This window comes from Toxorhynchites rutilus, chromosome 2 (assembly GCF_029784135.1).
Source record: "Toxorhynchites rutilus septentrionalis strain SRP chromosome 2, ASM2978413v1, whole genome shotgun sequence".
Taxonomy (NCBI): domain Eukaryota; kingdom Metazoa; phylum Arthropoda; class Insecta; order Diptera; family Culicidae; genus Toxorhynchites; species Toxorhynchites rutilus.
In genome coordinates, this window is record NC_073745.1 from 308,765,560 (window position 1) to 308,788,771 (window position 23,212).

A 23,212-nucleotide genomic window follows, 5' to 3' on the forward strand; every position below is an offset into this window, starting at 1 on the left:
ACAGCCGAACTTTTCACCACTCTTCGTCGGATTCGTTGTGGTTTTACCCTTTGTGGTCAACATCGCACTAGGCAACCAGTACACCCCATCGGTCCCCGCTAACGCTGGAGATGATCATTAATCACGTCACCACATATAGCAGCATAAATAACGGCATCACTTATGAACATGCACGTTTCCCCCTCCCACTCCACTTCCGTGTGTGTCTGTGTGTTTCTCTAGCGATGGAGACGCAAGTCCACAAAAACGTTGCGTTTGGCCGGAGCACCGAGGTTGGCACTGTCTACAATAGGCTATTTCTCTTTGAGTGGTGCTAGTGGTGCTCTGGTGATTCGTTGTCATCCAACAAGGCCCGTTGATACCATGGCGGAACACGACGACGACACCAGACGACGACTTGCTCTGTTTCAGTTCCGTTGGCGTTGAGAGCGAGAAGATAAGGTCCTGTTGAAGGAGTAAGAGCGAATGTTATTAATATTTCTAGTCCCAAAACTCGACTCTTGAGTTGATGGGAGCGCAAACTGTGTCGCATGTGGCCCTAACCCGTGTGCCAGTTTTGGCAACGGCAAAGACTCCATTGCACCGATCCATTTTACAGAGTTTTATTATTAGATTAATCGTTTCAGCTTTGTGATGAAATCGTGTTTATTAGATATGTCAAACCAGCAATTTATAATCTCTTCAAAGCCAGTTACACCGTCTGTGCCTCTGCTGCTGGTGGCGTTGTCCCAACGCCGCGACGCAACGAACATTCCCTAATTGGCCCTTGAGAAAACCGCTTTCTGCCACAAACACAACGGAATATTCATGCGCTGCTTTACCCTCCTACCCACTGGCTCATCGCCATGGGGGGAGAAGGATGGATAATCGATTCCAACGAACGGACGGAGCAGAGAAGAACCACAAAAAGCCCATTCCTGTTCATATTTCATATAATTTTCCATTAACTCGGATCGAATCCGAAAATCCCCAATATTAATGATCCTTATCATCGCAGCATTTCTTCTTCCGGATCGCTTCCAACTAACCAAAGCAGGGCGGATGGCCTGTAAACAAACCGGAACAAGGGAATGACACCTTTCTCCCCCGTTCGCTTCTCGCAGGGCCGCATCAAATTCGGGACAGCTGATGAATATCTATTGATACGAAGAGAGAAACAGAGTCCTCGCTAGATTGACTAGGGTTTGGGCGATACTTACCTTCCCTGCCACACTCCATCACCGACGTCGCCGCCGCTGCCACGATGAGAGGAAGATCTATCGTTTTTCCTTCATCCCAACCTTCTCTCCGGGGAGCTCAAATCTATGCTTCGAAGTGTGGAGACTTTGAAAAATTGGCTTCTGTCGAAGGATTCAAAGGGTCGACTGGTCGATCGGTCGGAACTGGGGATACTAACAGGTTAGCTCGGTCGGGTCCCACCGGGTTTTGCTTAAATTGGGGATGGATTCAATTTTGGAATTTTCGTGGTGTTGTTTGAAGGAATTAGAAAATTCGACGAAAACCAGATAGGTGAAGGACAGAAACACGATGTTATTTTAATAGTTTTGTTTTTCTTTTCATTACAGAGTGTTCCCATTGGTTCGCCGGAGGTTATCTTACTCGAATGGTACGGGACTATTGGTGTTGTTGAGGTAAGAAACTTAAAGCTAGTGAAATTCGAAAAATCTATTTACTATTATTTATTGAAATAAGATTAGCACTTGAATTGTAGATGATATTCTTATTAGACTTGTATAATAAAAATGGTAACCCAACCTCATTTTCTAACCCCTTTACTTCTTTACTTCTTTGTAATTTTTAATAAAATCTGTCACTACATCGAATAATCTTCCTACAACCATCTGGTTGAGAATACTACCATCATCGGAAAATGGGTACGTGAACGTGTTTAATCTTCAAAACTCAAATCGCATCGCAACAAGATCCTCATGTTGGCGTGAGCAAATATTTGATCTGAAGACAAATGAACAGCTGTCTAGATCAGCTATACAAATAGCAAATGCAGCGTTCGTTCTATAGACAAAGTGGATAGAAGAAATGTTGCAATTAAAGCTCCACCCGTTTTCAATTTATTGAGAATAAACGATTTTTTCGCAATTTCACAGTTTAGCAAAAAGAAAATAGTTCAGTTTGGTTTCCTAATTTGTCCGTTTTTCAAGGCTACACCCAAAATTATTTTTTTACGGGACAGTCTTTTCATAAATCTGTACCGTATTTTGAGTATAAAGTATAGGATAAAAAAATATTTATTCCAATGTCGTTATTTTCAACACATTTATTCGAATGAACAGCTAATTGAAATTTAGATTTCAAATTATGCTCAGTGTTTTCGTATTTATGTAGAACAATTGAATAGTTTTTGTGACTTCATCGTTGAATAACATTTTCTCCTTTTTCTCTGACCTTCTATCGAGAGGTTCGAACATTTATTGGTGTTGTTGGGGGAGAAGGTTGCTGGGGTTGTTGTTAATTTTTTATTAATTCATTAAAATTCTAAACATAGAGAGGATGAAGTATTTTTGACCAGTGAGGTGCAACATATTTTCAAAACACTACTAAATGCAAGTGAATACAGGAGACTAAATTTCTTAAACTGAGGAATTTTACGATACTGCGTTGGAGTGCACTGAAAAATTATTGTTGAGCTATTTTAAGAAATCACAGTAGATTAAATGGATTTTATTCAAGTCCACTTCGGTATGGTCTGATATTCAAAGTAGCATTAGTAAAAACTTCCTTATATAGATGAAAACATTTCGTTTGGTAAGTGCACGATGATGAAAAATTAATATTAATTAGAAAAATTAATATTATTCGGTGGAGCAAAGATTTCGTGCCAATTAGAAATCATCAGTCGCAATTTTGGAAAACAAATTTCTAGAGTGTGAGGAATTCGTGAACTGATTTTATTTTGTGTCTGTCTGGTAGTACCGCATCAGTCGAAAGGATTTTTTCTTCTATGATGAACAATATGGGGACAACGAAAAAGCCAAAAATATTGAAATCGTTAAAGCTATGATAATTATCAAACAGAAAATGAATCGCCAAATGTGTTACTTAGTGAAAAACTAGTGAACAGAGAAAAAATTCTCGTATATCCAACAGTTCGTTATTAGTTCAATTAAACTTCGTGGATTACCTCGATTACTAGCAACAATTACACCCATACCTCGCTATACGGCCGCTCTTTATACGGCGTTTCATTGAACAAGCTTGGAACCGATCCGATAGAGTTTGAATTAATTTGTATTGGAATAATTGATTCGTTATACGGCTTTTTTCTTAGCGGCCCAGCAACGTATCTAGGCCGTAAAGCGAGGTATGGGTATACCTGCAAAATGATTAAATCTTATATTATTCACAATACATAACAAATAGTACTTACCACTCACTATTCAGCTCAACAAAACACCTTGTAAACAATCACAACACAGAAACAATAACAAGAAAATTATCAAAAGACACGAACACATGAAAACAGACCCGCTGTAGAATGAGTAATTGTTTGTAGCGAATATTCCAAACGCATCCCAAACAATTACGCCATTCAAATGATTATGGGAGTGATCATATAAATAGGGCAAAGCGTGTTCATTAATTAATGAATTAATGAAATCACTATAATCTATAAATATGCTTAAAATTCATCAAAGTTAAGATTTGACAGCGGTTGATGCAAGCCGTCGAATGCTGTTGGTTTTGAAAAAAATTTCACCTCAGTATGCGTTCTCAGAGTATGCGCGATGGAAGCATAGTGCAGAGCCAACACTGACGAGACTGACGAGCAAAAGCAAAGCCTAAGAAATTAAATATCAAATCACTAGAAGAATATTCCCGATTCATACTGAGTGCGCTATGGGCATTGCCAACCCATCTTCAACTGCTTTTACAAAATCAGGTTCTTTAAAATTTCGATGCATTCTAAAATCATTTTTGAATTGATTTTCATAATTTTTTGATGGAAGAGAACTTATGTGAATCCATGTTCGGATTAATTAGTGTAATGATGATGATGTTTTGGAATAGATGCTTTCTCAGTCTCTTAGACTGTCTCAGTTCATTCGTCTCTAGCCTCAAAAAAGGCCAATTCGAAAAACTAAACCCATACTCGACCTTGAAGGCCATTTAGAAAGCCTCACTGCCATCGCTAGCACGATGACTGATGAATCGTGAGTGACTGCTTGGTGACGTTTTCTGATCGGTCAATTGATTTTCGTAATAACTCCGCCTGCAAATGCAAATGACGGATCTCTATGGTAGCATGTCCGAAAAGTAACCTGAAACTATTGATAACCAAAGCAGAAAGACCTTAAAGAGGATGGTTGTAATAATTGTTATCCATGGTTATTATGCAAGGAAAGAAATGGGTTAACTCCTAATCACATCACTCACCATAGTGAAACCTGAATCTTATCTCCCTTCACTAACAACTATCCATTACTGGATAATCGATAGGAAATCACGCTATAGAGGCGACCCTTCTGGCCTTCGGCGAATAAAATACATTCCTTCTCTTCCCCTGTGACCGTAGCCGGCGTCGTTATTGACTATTTAAAGTTCGATTCACCGAAATTTGCACAATGAGAATGATTTGCTACTCCCAAGCGTCATTCGGAATGTTCTTTATACAATTTCTGGTCTGGTCAATCACGGAGAGCAGCTATGAAGTGTGCAGTCTACCCAAACTCAAGCTTAGGCTCAAGCTCGATCATCTCATTTTCGTGAAATCGAACAAAGTTACTTCAAAGCTCAACATATTTCAAGCCGGATGTGACGAATGTGGTTTTCGGCGGTGAGAGCTGTGTTCTTCAGTAGATAATTGAAAGTGAAAATTTGTTCCGCAGCTGTACCGGATTGGGGATTTCTATTGTCGTTCAAAGTATTCTTAGGAACGTTGTAAATGTGATTTTCCAAAGATGTACTGAAAAGTTTTCAGTGAAAACCACTTGGATATTCAGTAAGTTCAGTGTTTCAGTCTAGCTCTACACAGCGAGCGATCAACGATACATGTTAATTCTGAATTTCGTTCGCGGAACATTCGTACCACTCACTCATTGAAAGCATTAAAAAAAATTAAATTAAAAAAGTTAAAATTTCATAGTCATACGCTAACAATGCGGTCTTGTCTTGAACGCCACCCTTCTTCATTTTTTTCTGCGCCCTGCGACACTATGACTAACACGTGTTTGTGGCCCCTCTGAAAAAAGTTTGAGTACCACTGGTCTAGATAAAAAAGGCAAGTATACGGTTGTTTTGAAAGTTCTTACTCTCAATGGCCAATCGCATCCTAAGTGTCTGGCAACAAGCTGAATTACATACTCACCCTAATGCTTTCTACACAGAAAAAATGCATCCACAGTGTCTTTCATATGCTCACACATCATGCGTTTACCTTCTTCGACCTTCGACGATTCTTCGTCTTGCGTTCAACGCTCTTGTAAAAAACTTTGTAGCGCACTGATATGTTAGATAACAATAATACTGACTTGGCACACAAAAAATCTAAATCGATAAGTGTACGGATCCAAATTTAGATCTTCGGTTATTTACTAATTGTGGTTATACTAATCCTCGTTATCCAGAATTATCTCCAGTAGTGTTCCAATTTCTTCATTTAACCGCTTCCATTATGAAAAACTCCGCCTGCGAATGACGAATCACTATAGTAGCATGAAAAAAGAACCCGAAATTATTGAGAACCAGAGCAGAGGGTCCAAAGCCCCCAAGAACGATGGTTGTAATAATTGTTATCCATCACATCACTCACCACAGTGAATCCTGATTCCTACCTTCCTCACTAACAACTATCCCAACTATATCTTGATATTCGCTAGGGAACTACGCTATAGAGGCGACCCTTCTGGCCTTCGGACGGCGATTATCATACTAACATCCCTTCCCTTGGTGACTATGAGGACGTGGTTGACTATTCAAAGCTCGATTCACCGAAACTAGCACAATGAGAATGATCAGCTGCTCTCAAGCGTCATTCGATGTGTGTGTTTTTTTGTAATTTCACTGACTCTGGTCAATCACGAAGAGCAACTACTTTTAAGCGATTGTAGCCATGAAGAAATTTGAGATTAGGCACAGATATATAATCTGAAGTTAATCTATGATTACCGTTTATCTAAGTTATTAAGTGACAAACGAAACATCTCATTATTATTACACAAAAAAGGGATACTCTGTCGTAATTATATCATATCGCGAAGAACATTCGAATATAAACGAAAATGTTGTTAATTATTCTTCTATTAGCGTTGGAGGGGCCGCCTGACTTTTCATTAATTCTACAATTTGAGAATAAAACTTTTTTTTCAAAACTCGCGTATCATGAAAGTTTGAATGAATGTATCATACATGCAATTACAAAACTTATTGGAGGAAGACTCATCATTGTATTTCTGTAGTTAACGAAAAGGCAATTACGTCAAGGATGAGTCCACCAAGAAGCTAAAGTTCCTTATGTTCTCTAAAACGCCTTTCTCGAATAATTTTCTTAATTCATTTTAATACTGTTTTTTTGTTTTTTGTTCAGGTTCAACATTGGTTCTACTTGAACATTTGTTTTCATAACATGGGTTAGATTAAACTTCGCACTGAGAATAAGACTCAGGTTGAACCTGAATAGTACACAAAAACAGCTTAATATGCTCGTGGCTCAATCTTTCGCAATCATTATTGTAACTAGAGGCGAATGAACTGCAAAGTTTGAAGCCTCTCGAAAACAATGAATCAATTGTTGTAATTTTTGTTTTGAGATCAGAGGAGAAACGATGCAGGACACAAGACGACCAAGATAAACTGCTTTCCAACAGTTAGAGTCGTTTTCAAACGATGTTCATCCATTTATTCGATATATGGCGTCGTGCACAAATTACGTAACGCTAAAAATCCGGACTTTGGACCACTATCCACCCCCCTCTACGTAACCCAATTTCCTATCTCTAATACACGGTAAGTAACGCAACCTCGACCGCCCCCCCTTCCCTTCTCCTTCTCGCGTTACGTAATTTGTGCACGAAGACTATTTACTTATTTCACTGGCTTCTAGTTTTTCTTGGTAACAGAACCATTTTTGTGTCCCTAGTGAAGATAACAATAGTACCATTTTCGCCATTTCGCTGTACAATTATATCCAAATCCTTTGGATATTTTTTATTCAATACTAACTGACCCGGCAAACTTCGTCCCGCCCAAAATTTGGTTTTTGTTATCAATACCATCAAACATTCACGTTCTCTTACGCAAGTTTATGGGTCCAATCGAAGAACTGTTCATTGATTGATCTATTAATCGACCCCGTTGAATTTACCATTTACTTTAAAATTCCATTTACTTCTACCAAAACTCATCATTATAATATCAGATTATTTTCAGACACAATTCTCGTGCAATATTTTTTAACCACTTGCAAATAACATATTTCTCCGTTACATGGAATAAATGTTTGATACAGAAAATATGATAGAATAAAGACAGCCCTAAATCGGACAATTTCTTCCTCGAGTTTTGCTCTTATCAACACATTCGGCGATACATTTTTATTGGTATAGATAGAAGAAGATATAAGAGTGCGTTTCATCACCTGATAATCCATTTCCACTTTCGAACAATTCAATTTCGTTAGCGCAAACATCAAATGAACTAACAACGCTTGTCAGTATGTAATTTTTCGAATTTTCCCTTTTTCCTTCAGAGTTTTCCGAAAATTTTCAATTTTGATTTGAATATTTTTAGTTGAAATATGTGTAATATTTTGTTGAGACCCCCTTTCCATTCCAGAGGAGACAGGGGTGTCATACCATCATAGAAACATTTCTCGTACCCAAAAACCCTCACATCCCAAATTTGGCTCGATTTGCTTGATTAGTTCTCAAGTTATTCAGAAGTTTGTGTTTCATTTCTATGGCAGCCCCCACTTAGAGAGGGAGGTGGAGTGTCTAAACACCTATTGCATTTTAAAAACTCCTTATGCCTAATTTGGTTTCATTTGCTTGATTAATTCTCGAGTAATGCAGAAATTTGTGTTTCATTGGTATGGCAGTATGATAGAAGAGAGGGGGAGGGATCTCAAACTATCACGAAAACCTTCCCCGGCCCCAAAAACCCCTATATACCAATTTTCGTGTCGATTGGTTCAGTAGTTTCCGAGTCCATAAGAATCAGATACACGGACAGACAGACAGAAATCCATATATATATATATATATATATATATATATATATATATATATATATATATATATATATATATATATATATATATATATATATATATTATATATATATATATATATATATATATAAAATAATTTATTTATACCAAAAATTATTTTATTATATTACAAACGAACAAAAATCCGTTCTGCTCAGATCTCAGAACATGTTTTTAAATGCATTTCCCGACGAAATTTCGCTGAAATTTGGAACAAAAAAGAATCATATGGTGCGCCATCAGAATTGTACAACCAATCAGAGTTGCTAAGTCTCAAAGTATACCTAATTTGCGGAATCGCGACTGCTCCCAGCAGAGTAATTTGAAGCATGGTGAGCATGGTGACATAATTAAGAAGGTTGGTGACAAGATCGCATTGTTAACGTATGACTACGAAATTATTCCCGGCGATTGGTAGCACTGACAAGGGTCGATGAATGAATGCTGAACGGGCAGAACAACGAGAACGGTTCGCAAATCAATAAAAAACAATTTGAGCAAATCGACAATTTAACTCTCAGCATTAACATCTATTGATTGCTAGCTTTCTAGAGCGAATCTATAACACCGATCTTATTGAATATCCAAGTAGTTTATCACTTTCTCTCACTAAAACTGCCTCCCAAAAATATAATTATTCAAAGTAATAATTCACAAGCTATAACTAGTAGTGTGATGATGGTAGCAGCGATGGCTACAGCAACCATTACGGAACAAATTTTCATCGTCAGTTTTCACCGAAGAATACAGCTCTCACTACTGGAAAATACCTTCTTTACATCCGGTTTGAAAATCGCTGCACATTGATGCCACTTTTAACCGGGACACAATGCTCAAACTCATGAAAATTGAATACGATCAGGAAAAGTCACCAATCGGCCCGAACACACTCCTTAATTCACACAAGCTCTTCCCTGGTAAAAAGTTTCGAAAGCAAGTTCAATTATTAATTAAATCAAATATTTCGGATATTACTTTAGAACGCATTGAGCAAACTTCAATAACTCTTCAGTAGAAAGTTTTGAGGGACAAATGAATATAGTTCATCCGCCTCTCATCATCAGGTAAGAATGATGAAATGAGGCGAAGCTTACAACGCCATATTCCCATTTTACGTATTGCCCTTAGAACAAATGCTGTATTTGATTCGCAGTGGACTCACCCCTGTCAGAGCAGTTCAGTTTCAACATAATGGTTAATCTTCTTGAATGGCGTTAACGGCTGTGGAATGGCTGTGGAACTTTTGCCGTCTTAACGTATGCATTAATTAGCGTCATTTATCAATACTTAGTTGAGATTTCTTAAGCCAAATAACACACCTTGAATGTATTCCGAGGGGCAAGCTCTAGAATACGCGTGACCACAGTGCAAGTCGAAGGAAACAGGAATCGAACCCGAACACCCGGCATGGTAATGTGAGATGCTAACCACTCGGCCACGGGTGCACAACATAATGGTGAGTGAGTTCAAAAAATTAAAAGTCAATGCGCAGGATAGGAGAGAAATTTTCTAAATAATAATACTGCATCCCTAAGTGACAATAAACTCCCACCATAATAGCATTCTCCAGTTAAAATCGAATAACCACGATAAACTGCATGGAAAAATGAACATCCCATAGAAACCAACACAGTTATGAATGCAAATTTTATTGAATCATCATAGGCAAGGACCTGACCAAGGCGTACACTAACCAAAGTGGATTGTAACCTTGCCACGGAATTTGAACGGCACGATTGTAGGTGCGGTAATATTCAAACAACGATTGATCGATACTTGCAGGTAATTAATCTGGGCGATGCCTTGGCCCTGAGGAGACCTCAGACAAAATTCGTACCGTTGAGAGCTGTACAATGGTTCTTTGGTGGCGAGCTGCTGGAAGCTCGATAGTTGCTGTTCGTACACGCGGCGACCGGCAAGGAATGCTGTTACTTCCCGCAGACAGGCAGCCGCTTGAACCTGGACAAGATCTGGCGCGTTCCGGTACAGCAACGAGAGGCATCGTTCCACTCCAAGAAGTCCGTAGTTCATATCGATTACGGCCAGCTGGAGGACGTAGTTGAAGTCGACGGCCGCTGAGGTCAGATCGTTGGTCGTATCCCAAAGACAATTGTAGAGCTGAGTATATACCGCACGAGGTATCTTATCAAACTCGTAATTGTTCTGGGCGAAGCAGGTATCAGCCTTGGGGTAGCGTTGGGTCATTGCCAGCGCGATAGTGCGGGTGCTGTTCAACAAACCGTCCTCGATGAACTTCAAAGCCGCGAAGCTACGTTCTCCGTCAACTGCTAGTCTCGATACTTGTCCGATGAGAACATTAACTCCGCTGGACACTCGAGTAACGAACGAACTAAGTACCGGTGCAGTTTCGTTGGCGGCAGCCCACAAATCAGACAAACTGTAGATTTGAAGTCCTGAAAGACCTGCTACTGCCTTTGAGCTTCGTGTTATCAACTGGTCGCGTACTGCAGTCAAGCTGTTCTTCACACGACCAACAACATTGGCTTGTACATACGAGGATATACGTTCTACCGTAGAATTCAAATACAACCTTTGTTGGTTCACAACGCTCTGCAGTCGCGAGCGGAAGCTATCCACCGATCGCATACGAGTCACAACCGATCGAATCTCCGGAACGGCAGCATCTCCTATCAGTATATATTGTCTGAGGACAGCATTCAACGCTCTGATGTCGTTTGTAGGAACCAGCGCTTTAATGGCCGCGTCAGTTTTTGTATCAAGCGCTTGTATGCGAAGGACCGCCTCTTGGATATTGTTCAAGACAGCGGAGATGTTTCCAAGATTGGTGGTGAGTTGGTTCAGCACGGTTCGGAAATAATCCGCTGTCTTGTCTCCAAGCACTAGTCGGGTTTGGTTCAGCAGCTGCAGATGCTCCTGATTCGATCCAGCAGAATACTGTATATCGCTTTGAATAGCACCGATCGCTCTCTTCGCGTCTCCGGACGAAACCTTGGCAAAGTTGGACAGTCCCTGGAAAATGGGGCTACCACCCTCAACCAGACTGTCCATCACTGAGCGGAAGTTTTCGGCGGCCAGGCTATACTCGGGTGTCTCGACGTAATACAAGCTTTCAACGATCGTATGGAACTGGTTGAGGATCGATAGGATGCGATCGACGTTGGCTACGATGTTGCCGGTCGTGTCCAGACTGCCGAAGGAGACTCCACTGATGGTCGCTGGAACGCCAATATCTGGTCTGGGATCGGCCAAGGCTGGCGAAGCCAGCAAAGCCAGAATAGACAGGAACTTCAACATTTTTCCGATTTGTTCTGACAAAAGCGAGAAAATGTTGACTAATGATCGTTGAGCTTCGATGAGAAGTTTTTATAGGGTATATGAATGATATGCAATGTATGGAAATTAAGCCACATGTTCCTTATTTGAATTAGGTACATTATTACGTAAACTCCAGCTGGAAATTGATTCATAATTAAGTACTCGTCTGGTCTGACACGGTGAAATGAGGGGAGCACCGATTGGGAACCCATTTCCAAACGAGAAAAGTTTGTTTATTTCCACTTTTTCCATTTACAAAAAAATTCCCATGTGTGATTGATGAAAAGGCGTTGATTTTGTGTGATTGATTAATACGATAAAGTGTTCTTGTGCCAACCCGCAAGTTCGGTTGCGACGCTTTCCCCGGCGAAAATCTGCTACCCGCGCACTTTCCAGACCATCTTGTTGGCGTAACTTTTTCCAACCTTCAGCTTCAGCGCTTCCATCATTTAGTCAGCATATTTTACCGAAAATTTATATTCCAGCATATTCACGGGAGCAAATTTGTCGGGATGGGATGACGTGACGGTGTGGATGCAAATTGTGGCCGGCATCCTACCCCCGCGGGGGGGAAGGTCTGTGGTAGCCCACAAACATACAACTTGTAAGGAAAACTTCACGAAATGACAGAAAACTTTTTAATCCGCTCTCATAAATAATGCTTACTGTTGAAAAGAAACTGGCGTACCCCAGTCCCCAATCCCTCTTGCCGGGTGGGGAACCAGAAGGAAAAAAACCCGCGCTGGATTTAGTCATGGACGAGAGACAACACGGAAACAGCCAACGGAAACACTCAACGGTGGCAACGGCAAATTGGTTTCATTAATCTTGTCCCGGTAATGATGATTTGTGAGTTCGAATGCTGGGCGGGAGTTTCAAGCTTCCTCAATGAGCAAAAAGAACAAGCGGTAGTACAGCTTGTATTGTTTGTAAATCTTGAAGTAATGATCTGTTGGGGAAAAAAAACAAAACGATGAAATATGTCACGCAACTCTGCAATGGACATGATGCTTGGATGTATATATCTTCTGGGGATGCTCCTGAAGGTTAACATAATCAAAGTCATTCAAAGTATAATCAGCGTTGTTCAGAACAATTTGCAAACTGCTTGACAATTAGGATCGAGAAAATAGCAATGGAATATATGTTTACCCATAAAAATAAAAATAAATAGAAAAAACAGAACTATTGTAGAATTACACATTTACATATTTCATTAACCATGTCAATGACAATTCCTGTTATCCTTATCAAACAGCTTTCAACTGATTCCAAAAACATTCCTAAAAATTTCTTTACTACAGAGATATTATTAATTTAATGAAAAATGATCGTCTTTGATGATCAATAATTCAATGAATAATGATCGCAACGCAAATCAGAGCTTTGAAAACTCCAACAAACTCTGTGCAACGTTCATTTATTATTTTGACGAAAAAAATTAATCTACATTTTTTTTTAAAGGCGGCAAAAAAAATTTTTTTTGTGTGTTTTAGAAACATTCTGTGATTATGCGAATATTGTAGTAGTTGCTAATGTTAGCAGATACATTTTTAGCCCAGAACCCCTGCCATACAAATGAAGCATATATTTCTGCATAACTCAAGAACTAATCAAACAAATACAGCCAATTTTAGCATATGAAGGTTTTATTGGGCAGGAAACGTTTCTATGGTAAGTAGACACTACTCCTCCTCCTCTCTAAGGGAGGAGGGGGCTATCAAACAAATGAAGCATGAATGTCTGCATAACTCAAGAACTTATCAAGCAAACAGAGGCAAATTTGGTATATGGAGGTTTTAGGAGGCAATAAATGTTTCTATGGTGGTTTAACAGTCCTCCTCCCCTCCCCCTCCCTCGAGAACTATTGAACCAAAATTTTCATATGGAGGTTTTAGGAAGCAATAAATGTTTCTATGGTGATTCGACACACCTCCCCCTCTTCAAGGGCAAGGGGATTGCCATACAAATGAAACACAAACTTCTATATAACTCGAGAACTGTTCAAGCAAATGGAGCCAAATTTAGGATTTGAGGGTTCTTATGTACGAGAAACTTTCCTATCATGGTATGACACTCCTTCCTCCTCTGGAATGGAGAGGGGGTTGCATAAAAATAATACACATATTTCGTCCAAACATATTCCAACCAAACATGATAATTGAAAATTTTCGGAAAACTCTGAAGGAAAATGATTCAATTCGCATAAGTTCTACAAGCGTTTTTAGTCCATTTAATGTTTGCGCTAACGAAATTGATCTTCGTTCGAAAATTGAAATGGATTTTGATGTGATAAAACGCACTCCTATATCGTCTTGTATCTATAAAAATAAAAATGGATTGCCGAATGTGTTGATAAGAGCAAAACTCGAGAAAGGAATTGTCCGATCTAGGGCTGTCTTTATTCTATCATATTTTCTGTATCAAACATTTATTCCATGTAACGGAGAAAAATGTTATTTGCAAGTGGTTGAAAAATAATCTGATATTATAATGACGAGTTTTGGTAGAAGTACTAGGATTTTTTTAGTAAAAGGAAATTTTAAAGGGCCGATTAGAAGATCAATCAATGAACAATTCTGCGATTGGACCCATGAACAGCGCTTAGTAAGAAAGTGTGGATGTGATAACGAAAAATTAATTTCTGGCCGGACGAAGCTTGCCGGGTCAGCTAGTAATTAATATATTTTTTCCACAAAACGTTCATTAATCAGATTCAATTACTTATTATCTAACGTTTACAGAGTCGAATTTTTATTTAAAAAAAAAATATTTTCTATATAATTAAGACTAACAATTTAATAATAACTAAATCTAACACTAGATTAATTGGATAGGATTAGGATTTAGGACTAGGATGGAGCTATAATTAATATTAATATATATGAATCTCCATGATTGCTTTTGTATCTCATAAATTTATTAGATTGAATTTAGGTAATTCATCTTTCCTGGACTATGAAGAACTCCATATAGATATGCATTTTCATTAGATTAAATATTTTGATAAGATTCGGTAAGGTATTTTAAGGTAGGTCCGGAATCAAATTAATGAACTAATACAAACTAAATATATACTAAACTAATACGAATATATTATATTTTTCATATATTGTTTTATTCAAGACCAATGACGTACATATGAGGTGGAGCAGTAGGCAAAGTAAACTTGTATTGGTAAACGAATTATGGTGTCGTCATTATTCGCATTCAATATGGAATGTATATGGGAGAAACAAAACAATGTTTAAATAACTCACAATTTGATGATGTCATGAGCCAAAATGCTCATGAAATCTAAACGTCCATAGAACAGTCGTTTTCTTAGTCCACGGAAATTGTAGAATTTTCAGTGAAATGTTGCTTAATCGTAAACTATTTTTCTCAAATCCCATACACCGGTACTGGGAGCCTTTAAAATATCATCATATCATCGCGAAAATAAGAAAAAAATTGTTTGTTTCTATGAAGGTGAGAGAGTGAAAATAGCACACAAAAATATCACTTTTATTCTTCTTTTCCGACATTATTTCACAAATATCCACTGCACACTGTCACATTATATGCATATTCAGTGGGAACTCCACGGAAAGATTTGATTTTAATTTATAAGAAACTTGGCGAAAAAAGCGTTTTCACATGGATGTGGAAGGCAATTGAATGTAAACACAAATATCGACGTCACAATCTGAAAAGAAGCTATGGCAGCGCCTGCTATCACGCACACTACGCTCGCAAATTCTGCCATCTGCTCCACCTAATAAGCTGCCGAAATCATGATGATGTGTTGTGACAGGAGCGAAGCAGAATATGTTATTTTTTTTCAACAAGAAGCGGAATTATAATGAAACAAGAATGTTATTGTTGATCAAGTTGAGTTAACTTGTTTTGAGAGATACGTGCAACGATTCGCTGATGCTGTCCTTGATCTGAATGATTTTGAAACTTTCTGAAGAAATCTGAGGATGTTGGTATCGATGCAGAAGAAGCTGAAAAAGAATTGGATGCAACTAGGAGGCTGACTTTCAAATCGATTTCTCGTGACTTCTATATTGAACTCGTGAACAGACTTCAAAGCGATTTGATTTCGGCAATCCGGTCACCAAAACTGTGGCCTTGATAAATCCTCAACAATTCGCCAACCTTAATGATTTTAGTGAGCCAATTTCCTCAATTCGTTGAAGCAGGTAATAAACAAGGCTTGGATAACGAATATAGGCTACTGAAGCCCAATCTTATGGGGCAAAAATTGAGTGACTCAGATAAACCAAGAGGCACGATGAGAAATTTTTATCTATTGCCGTTCGTATGACACTTTTCGATAATATTCATCGGCGTGAATTGAGCGAATATTCTCGCTTTACAATGTCACTAAATCAAAGTTCGGAAATCGGTTGACACCCACAATTGTAGACTCTATTTTGAAAACGAAAAATTATGTATCGGCTCAAGTAGGAGCTTTAAGGATGAAATTGACGAAAAATTTAAAGACAAAGTTCAACAAAACCATGTATAAACATCAAACAATTCAGAGGGTTATGGGAAAACCCTTTTTTGGGCTGTATTGATACGACTTTAACAACCCATAAATGAGAAAAATGAATTCAAAATGAAAATAAACATTTATTTTTTTCCTTTAATTTTCCGATACAGATCTTTTATACAGATTTCATTGTTAAAAATACAGATATACAGATTTTTTTCAGAAAATTTAACAAAATTTAATGTGGTATCCCTGGGCGGAAAGATGATGAAGAACTCCAGAACATGGTCGATAGTATGCACAACATCTTTAACGGGTCATTGGAGCTTCAGGAGGCCACACTAAATACTGATGCTTTTACCTTTTTTTGATAAAATCCAGAAATTGAGAACAGTTCCTAAACATCCGATGTGGGTTTTTTATGCCTATCACTGTCTAAAACATCTAAAACGTGACATATTTTCATCTTTTCTGATTTGGCATCCTGATACATAAAGGGCTATGTTGCCACAATTGTTTTAGATATACTGACACCAAGTTTGAGTGTACCATTCAGTTTGTTAACGCTGCACGATTCTGTCAGTTCATGGCATGTTCATTTCGCTTATTTTATAATGCACCACTACACTCTGTCCAACTTTTATAAGACCACCCTGATTCTATTTCATTGCAACACAAACAGTTATAATTTCAACAAGATACATTCATACATTGTTGAATGTATAGAATAAAGTATATTTCACGTCAATTTCGTTCAGAAGAGTTGTTTGTTTATTTATTGTGCTCAAATATGATAATTTCAGCTGTCCAGTTTCTATAAGACCACTTCAGAGTTCAAAAGTATTATCAATGAAAAATTCCAAACGATCGGCTGATTTACATGTCAATAATTGGTAACCTTGCCATTTCGACTAATAGCCTTGAAAATTCGTGTTGGAATACTATTTACCCAATTCTGCTGAACGGATTTCTCGATATTTTTCCATTTTTCCGAAATTGCGACCTTGATCTCTTGAATCGTGGTGTACCGTTTTCCCTCAGTGTAGATTCTGCGTACAAGGATCCTCCCTAAGATTTTCAACAGGATTCAAGTCTTGAAAGCGAACCGGCCAGTTCAGAAAATAAATTTTTGGTCCTTAATCCATTGCTTAGTTTACTAGCTGGTATAAATAGTAGCATTGTTTTGCTGGAATGTGAATTTTTGTGACGATATCCACGCAAAAACGGTAGGACAGAGGATTCCGGAACAAGTGTGTAATCCTTGAATGATGCGAAAGCTATCTTGAGCTTTGCGGTTGCACAGAATCCCGCCCAAACCATGCATGAGCCTCTACCAAAATTCCTGGTTGAAAAATACTGTTCCGTAAATCACGCCAGTGCCCGTTAAAACCATGAGGACTATCCAAATTGAACTTTTTTTTCGTCAGTAAAGATAACCTATACATTGTAGAACTTTTCGTTACGGTATATAGCAAAATGTATTCTTTCGGAAAAATTCTTTGTCACAACATACCATGTTCCACTGTCGGTGCATGTGAGCTTTGGCAAAACTCAGACGTCTTCCGATGTGAGATGGTGTAAGATGAGGAGTTTTAACCTTTTAAGCCCTCTTTATGCTTATTTCTCGCTCATCCCGGTCAGAGAGCTTCGATTTACGTGGAGCTCTCTCCTTCTTACCGTATCCTTGAGAATTCGCCAAATAATTGAGCACTACTTGATTGGATCGTCCAATCCGACGAGAGATTTCTCTGATACCAAATTTTTCTTGGTGAAATGCAACGATTTGTCATTCGTCTCTCTCCGTGAGGACTTTTCCTTTCGGCATTTGCCAGATTTAATTGATCAAAACAACTAAAACAACAGAAAATGTAACTGGTCTTATAGAAACTTGACACTGGAAAAATACAAAAACAATCGTTTACGCTCAGCGCTTGCACACACACATATGAAAATCATGCAGTGTATGGTATACACTAATACCTACACACTAGAATATAAATTGGAGCATTATTTGTTTACAATGACACAAAGCAGCAAGATCATCACCTGATCTTATAGAAGTTGGACAGAGTGTATAACGCATCTGTGACATGAACAATCACACAACACAACATTTCACAAGCCTGGTTTAGCAACTGATTAACCAATTGGTTTGAAAAAATGTTTCTTATCCTGAATTTGTCTAACACATATGGAAATTAACAGGTGGTGAGAACTAGCTCATCCAAATATTATGTATTAGGTAAGTGTTGGATTTTTTTTTTGTTACTGCCGGTTAAATCGATTGCCAAAAATCTATTAAAACTAATTTCAAATTAAGAACTGACCACTGAAGTGACAAAAACATTCTTCCTGGCGAATATCTGTTCGCCCACACTTCACTGTTTGCTTGCAGCAACATTTTTTGCCCTCAACGTAAACAATCTTGCAATAGAACAACAACAGTCGAAAGCAATATAATAAAATCAACATCGGATCGCCGTTGCAGCCAGCTTTCAGCGCAGCTGCAAATTGTATTTTTCCAGCTTCCAGAGACAGCAAATGCAGCAAGCGAAAAAGAAGCTCGCAAATGCGAATAATAGAGAAAAATTTAATTTGTAGTTAAAAACGAAATCAAGTTACTGCAGTAGCGGTCGTAACACAAAGTAGAAGATTGAAGGAAAAAAGTGTGCTAAAAAAACGAAAGCGAAAAGCACTTTTCCCGTTCTATTCTCTCACTTTTTTTTGTGCTGCTTTTTTGTACACTCCCACCATTGCGCAACACACACACAAAGCAAACAATTAGAAACCAGCTTTAAAATGGGTTTTTCATTTAGTTTTTGTTCTGTTTAGTGGAAAATGTTTTTCGACTCTTTCTTGACTTGAACCGCCACCGTCGAGTTCGGTCGAAATTCGGGCTGCCACCAACAGATTCAGAACTTCACACCCGCTTCGTGTTCGGGAAGATGAGAAAAAAAAAATCTTCCTCAGACTCCATCGGACCCAAAGTAATTGCTACATCTGCCTCTCTGGACCGGATGGCTCCGGATAGCAGCCAGTGGTGGATTTTTTTCTCGTTTCCATTAAATTCTATGGCCCTCGTTGGTCCCCAATTGCAAACAGCACCATTTCTCTGGCGGGCAATTCTTTGCCACGATCCTATTACGATAACCAATCCTCTGCCGCTGCCCCTTCTTCGAACGGGGAATGATTTCCACTTTCCCCCGCGTACCTTGTGAGCAAGTGGAGAAAAAAAACATGAAAATGGTTCGTAGTCTCATTTCAGAAATTGGATCAATGTCCATCGGCTTTCAGTGGGTCATTCCGGGGGAGGTCAATTACGCGCGAGAGGAGATTTTGCTTTGTCTTTGGCCGTTAGTGTGAGTCAATTTATAGGATGGGTGAAAATAAATTGAGACATTTGGTATCAGAAAACGCATGATGCGTTAAAATGAACATTAAATGTGACAATCCCTTTTTCCCGGGGAGATCGAGTGCCATAATCCACCGAACGACTGCTCCGTTACCACAACCAAATTGAAATGGGCCAATCAAAGTAACAACCCACGATTAACACAATAAAGCCGCCCCTTCGCACGCACTCATTTCCCACACATGGTTCCTCACTTCCTCACAAATATATTGTCGAATTATACCACCGACAATAATTCTGCCCTCACGTGCACCCGTTTAAAATCACTGCCAATCACAATTAAGCTGAAAATAGCTTAATCCACTCCGGCTTTCGGATCCATACGCATATCCCTTCCTCACCCGGAATAATGCGTCGGGGGAAAAGTGATAATTTTAATCAGTTTATCACCATTACTGCCCCAGCCCATAACCATAATCATAAAAAAACATTAAACCAACGCGCTAGGGATCCAATTGGAACGACACCGAAAAAAAAGAACACATTGCCGATGAAAAACGGTAATAACTGATGTAATCTTTTTTTTTCTATCGATTATTTTGCAGGTCCAAAGGGTGAAAACTCGATGAAAACATCTGTCAACGAATGGGGTCCGATATGGGCCATTGTTGTGTGTCCCGTGAAGGAGAAACTATTTCGCCCCTCTGTTGTAAGGCATTAATTATGGATAGGCTTTCAGCGCGCCCCCGCCGCCTACTTCCCAACCACACGCGACTCTTCTCTCTATTGCGGAGAAGACGAAGGCAACTGCAACACAACAGCGAATATCAATTACGGGTAAGTGAATTTTCACTAACTCTATAATTAATAATAATTAATGTATTCATAAATTCATAATGACTCCGAATTCGGGGCGGAGGGAAGGGTAGAGCAAGCGGGTGTCTGTCCATAAACGAGACACGGTTTTTGGTGTGACCACTTGATTCTGACCGCTGGCCACATTTCGGATACCGAGCGTGGGTGCGTTTAATGACTACGAGTGGTCCATAAATCGATTTAACCATCCCCAAAGCTCCCCCCACTCACACATAGGACAACTATGTATTTAGCAGTCAGCATTGCCGTACCACTCCGACGCGCACCCATATTTCACAATTCATTCATTCACTATTTTGTGGCTTTTGATTATTTTTTTATGTTTTCACAATAAATTTCGCTTCAGCTTCTGCGTAAAAATAACAACGACAACCTGTTCTACTCTCAGTGGACCGCAACAAAAAAGTTGGTTTAAAGCAGAAGCCACAAAATCGATAGAATATCAACGAGAGATAGCGGGCCATCATCCCGGTTTGTCGGCTTTCAGGGCCGGCGAGCCCTGTTATTGAACGCCAAACACCGGGTCATAAATATTGCATGCAATTGAGCAGCTTCCGACGGAATCGGGAAAAGGATTTTGCGCCTTTTTTTTATTTTTGTTTATATTTTTTTCCTGGCGAGGGTGTTATAAATCTGATGTGACGGGTTTTAAAACTGGGTAGACCTCGAGCGCCGCCACCGATCAAAGGTCTTTGTGGGGATAGTTGGATGCGTGGTGAATTTTACATTGTCCAGCCCCGAATATGAGATGTCCGGGTTTTCCGGGAAAAATATTGGCGATTTTCCATGAAACTAAATTGTTCGCTCTATATTCTGACGTAGGATTACATCTTTCGGGAACATATTGGGGGTACAAATTGATCGCATCGTGAAAAATGTCCAATTTTAAACGTTCATTGCTCAGTCATTTCTTGATGGATTGATGAGATTTTTACGTCAATCGATTTCGGCACTCTATAACAATTTTTAACATTGAACAAAATAATGTATATCATGAAAGAACTACCGAAAAATTAAAAAATCCCAATCGTTATCCAAACGGAAATACCTCGTTTTGATTGGTCGAATTCGAAGATACAAGCTTCCTCTTGTACTCACAATTATTGCTCGTTCATTTTCTGATAGATTTATGAGAGTTTTGCATCAATCATTTTGGTCACTCTATAACTCCATTACAGTAAAAATAAATAAAATAGTATATTTCATGAAACTACAGACTACAAAACCTGGGGAAATCGGCTTATCACAGATTTCTAAGCCAAAGAGCCTGAGGAAATCGACCAATGCCGACCCGCTCTCAATATCGGTCCGACTGATTTGACCCACTCTCAATATCGGTAAACGCGGTTATCTCGACCCGCTATCGACGGAACCCTGCACGACTGATTTGACCAGCTCTCAATATCGGTAAATGCGATTGTTACCGAACACGTAAAAAGAAAACACAATTTTTTTATTTTTCTTTGAACACATCATTGAACGTAACAGCTTGAGCTTGAGCTTAGGTAGACTGAACAATTCGTAGTTGCTCTCCGTGATTGGCCTGAACCAACCAAATTGCACAAAGAACTCACAGAATGACGCTTGGGACTAGCAAATCATTTTCGTTGTGCAATTTTCGGTGATTCGAGCTTTAAATGGTCAATAACGACACCGGCCACGTCCTTACAGTCACCAAGGGAAGGGAAGGAATGTTAGTATGATATTCGCCGCCCGAAGGCCAGAAGGGTCGCCTCTATAGCGTGGTTCCCTAGCGTTTATCAAGGAAGGAATAGTTATTAGTGGGAAGGGTTAACAATCAGGATTCACAGCGGTATGTGATGTGATTCTATAAACGCGAACTCTCAATCTCTCGACGAAGCGGAATACCGAGAATCGAACGCTTTTCACCAAGAAATTTTTTAATTTATCATGCGTCATACTTTTCAATTCTTCATATATTTTAACCTGAACGAACCTAAGCAACCTGGAACCATCTCCACAACAAAACGGACCTACAATATATATCGTGGCATATCGCATCGCTGACTTTCTAATTTTCCACAAATTTTGATTACCGACGACGGAGAATATTCGTGAGAAACCTGAAAAGGTAACCCAAAACCACCTCCATAATAAAATGGACCTATAATTTTTATCGTAGCTTATCGCGTCGCGAACTCCCTAATTTTTCTATAGATTTTAACAGATGATGCATGTTTTTGATTGAATCATTCAAAATATTTCCTGGACTATCGGATTGCATACTTTCTAACCTTTAATTGTGATCACCTTACGATGGAGGTTACCCATGGGAAACCTGAAAAGGTCACGCCTCTTTGATAAAACAGACCTATAATTTTTATCATAGCGTAAGGCGTCGCGAACTTCCCAATTTTCTTAATATGTTGACACCCAACGATGGATGTAATTCATGGGAAACCTAAAAAGGTCACCGAGGAGCATCCAAACAGTGAGAGGGACATTCAAAATATCTCGTGGATTATCGGGACGCACACTTTCTCTAACTTTTGTAATTTTCTATCACCCTGCGATGGAGTTTATTAATGGAAAACCTGAGAAGGTCACCGAGATACTCCTCAACAACAATAAAAGAGACGTTCAATATATTTCGTGGATCATAAGTTATAACATATTATAAAAAGCTTTCGAAAAATTCTACTTAGATAAAGAATGACAAATGTATGTGCGACAGGCGGAGACAGCGATCATCTCGATCCGCTATCAACAAAATTCTGCGCGGTCATCTCGATCCGCTATCGTCAAAATCCTGTGCGACCGAGTTGACTCGCTCTCAATATCGATAAACGCGGTCATCTCGATCCGCTATCGACAAAACCCTGCATGGTCATCCCGATTCCGCTATCGAACAAATCATTTGTGGTCATCCAGATCCGCTGTTGACAAAATCTTGCTCGACCGATTTGGCCCGCTCAATATCGGAGAACGCGGTCATCCCGAGTCGCTATCAACAAAATCCCGT

The 23,212-nt window shown here is 39.1% G+C and overlaps 1 protein-coding gene across 1 annotated transcript; it reads right to left on the reverse strand.

Moving 5' to 3' along the window:
* Positions 1-9,854: 9,854 nt before the first annotated feature.
* LOC129770984 (uncharacterized) lies at positions 9,855-11,555 on the reverse strand. Its single transcript, XM_055774203.1, has one exon. The coding sequence runs from the start codon at positions 11,495-11,497 to the stop codon at positions 9,911-9,913; it is 1,587 nt and encodes a 528-aa protein (XP_055630178.1). The 5' UTR covers positions 11,498-11,555; the 3' UTR covers positions 9,855-9,910.
* Positions 11,556-23,212: the final 11,657 nt, after the last annotated feature.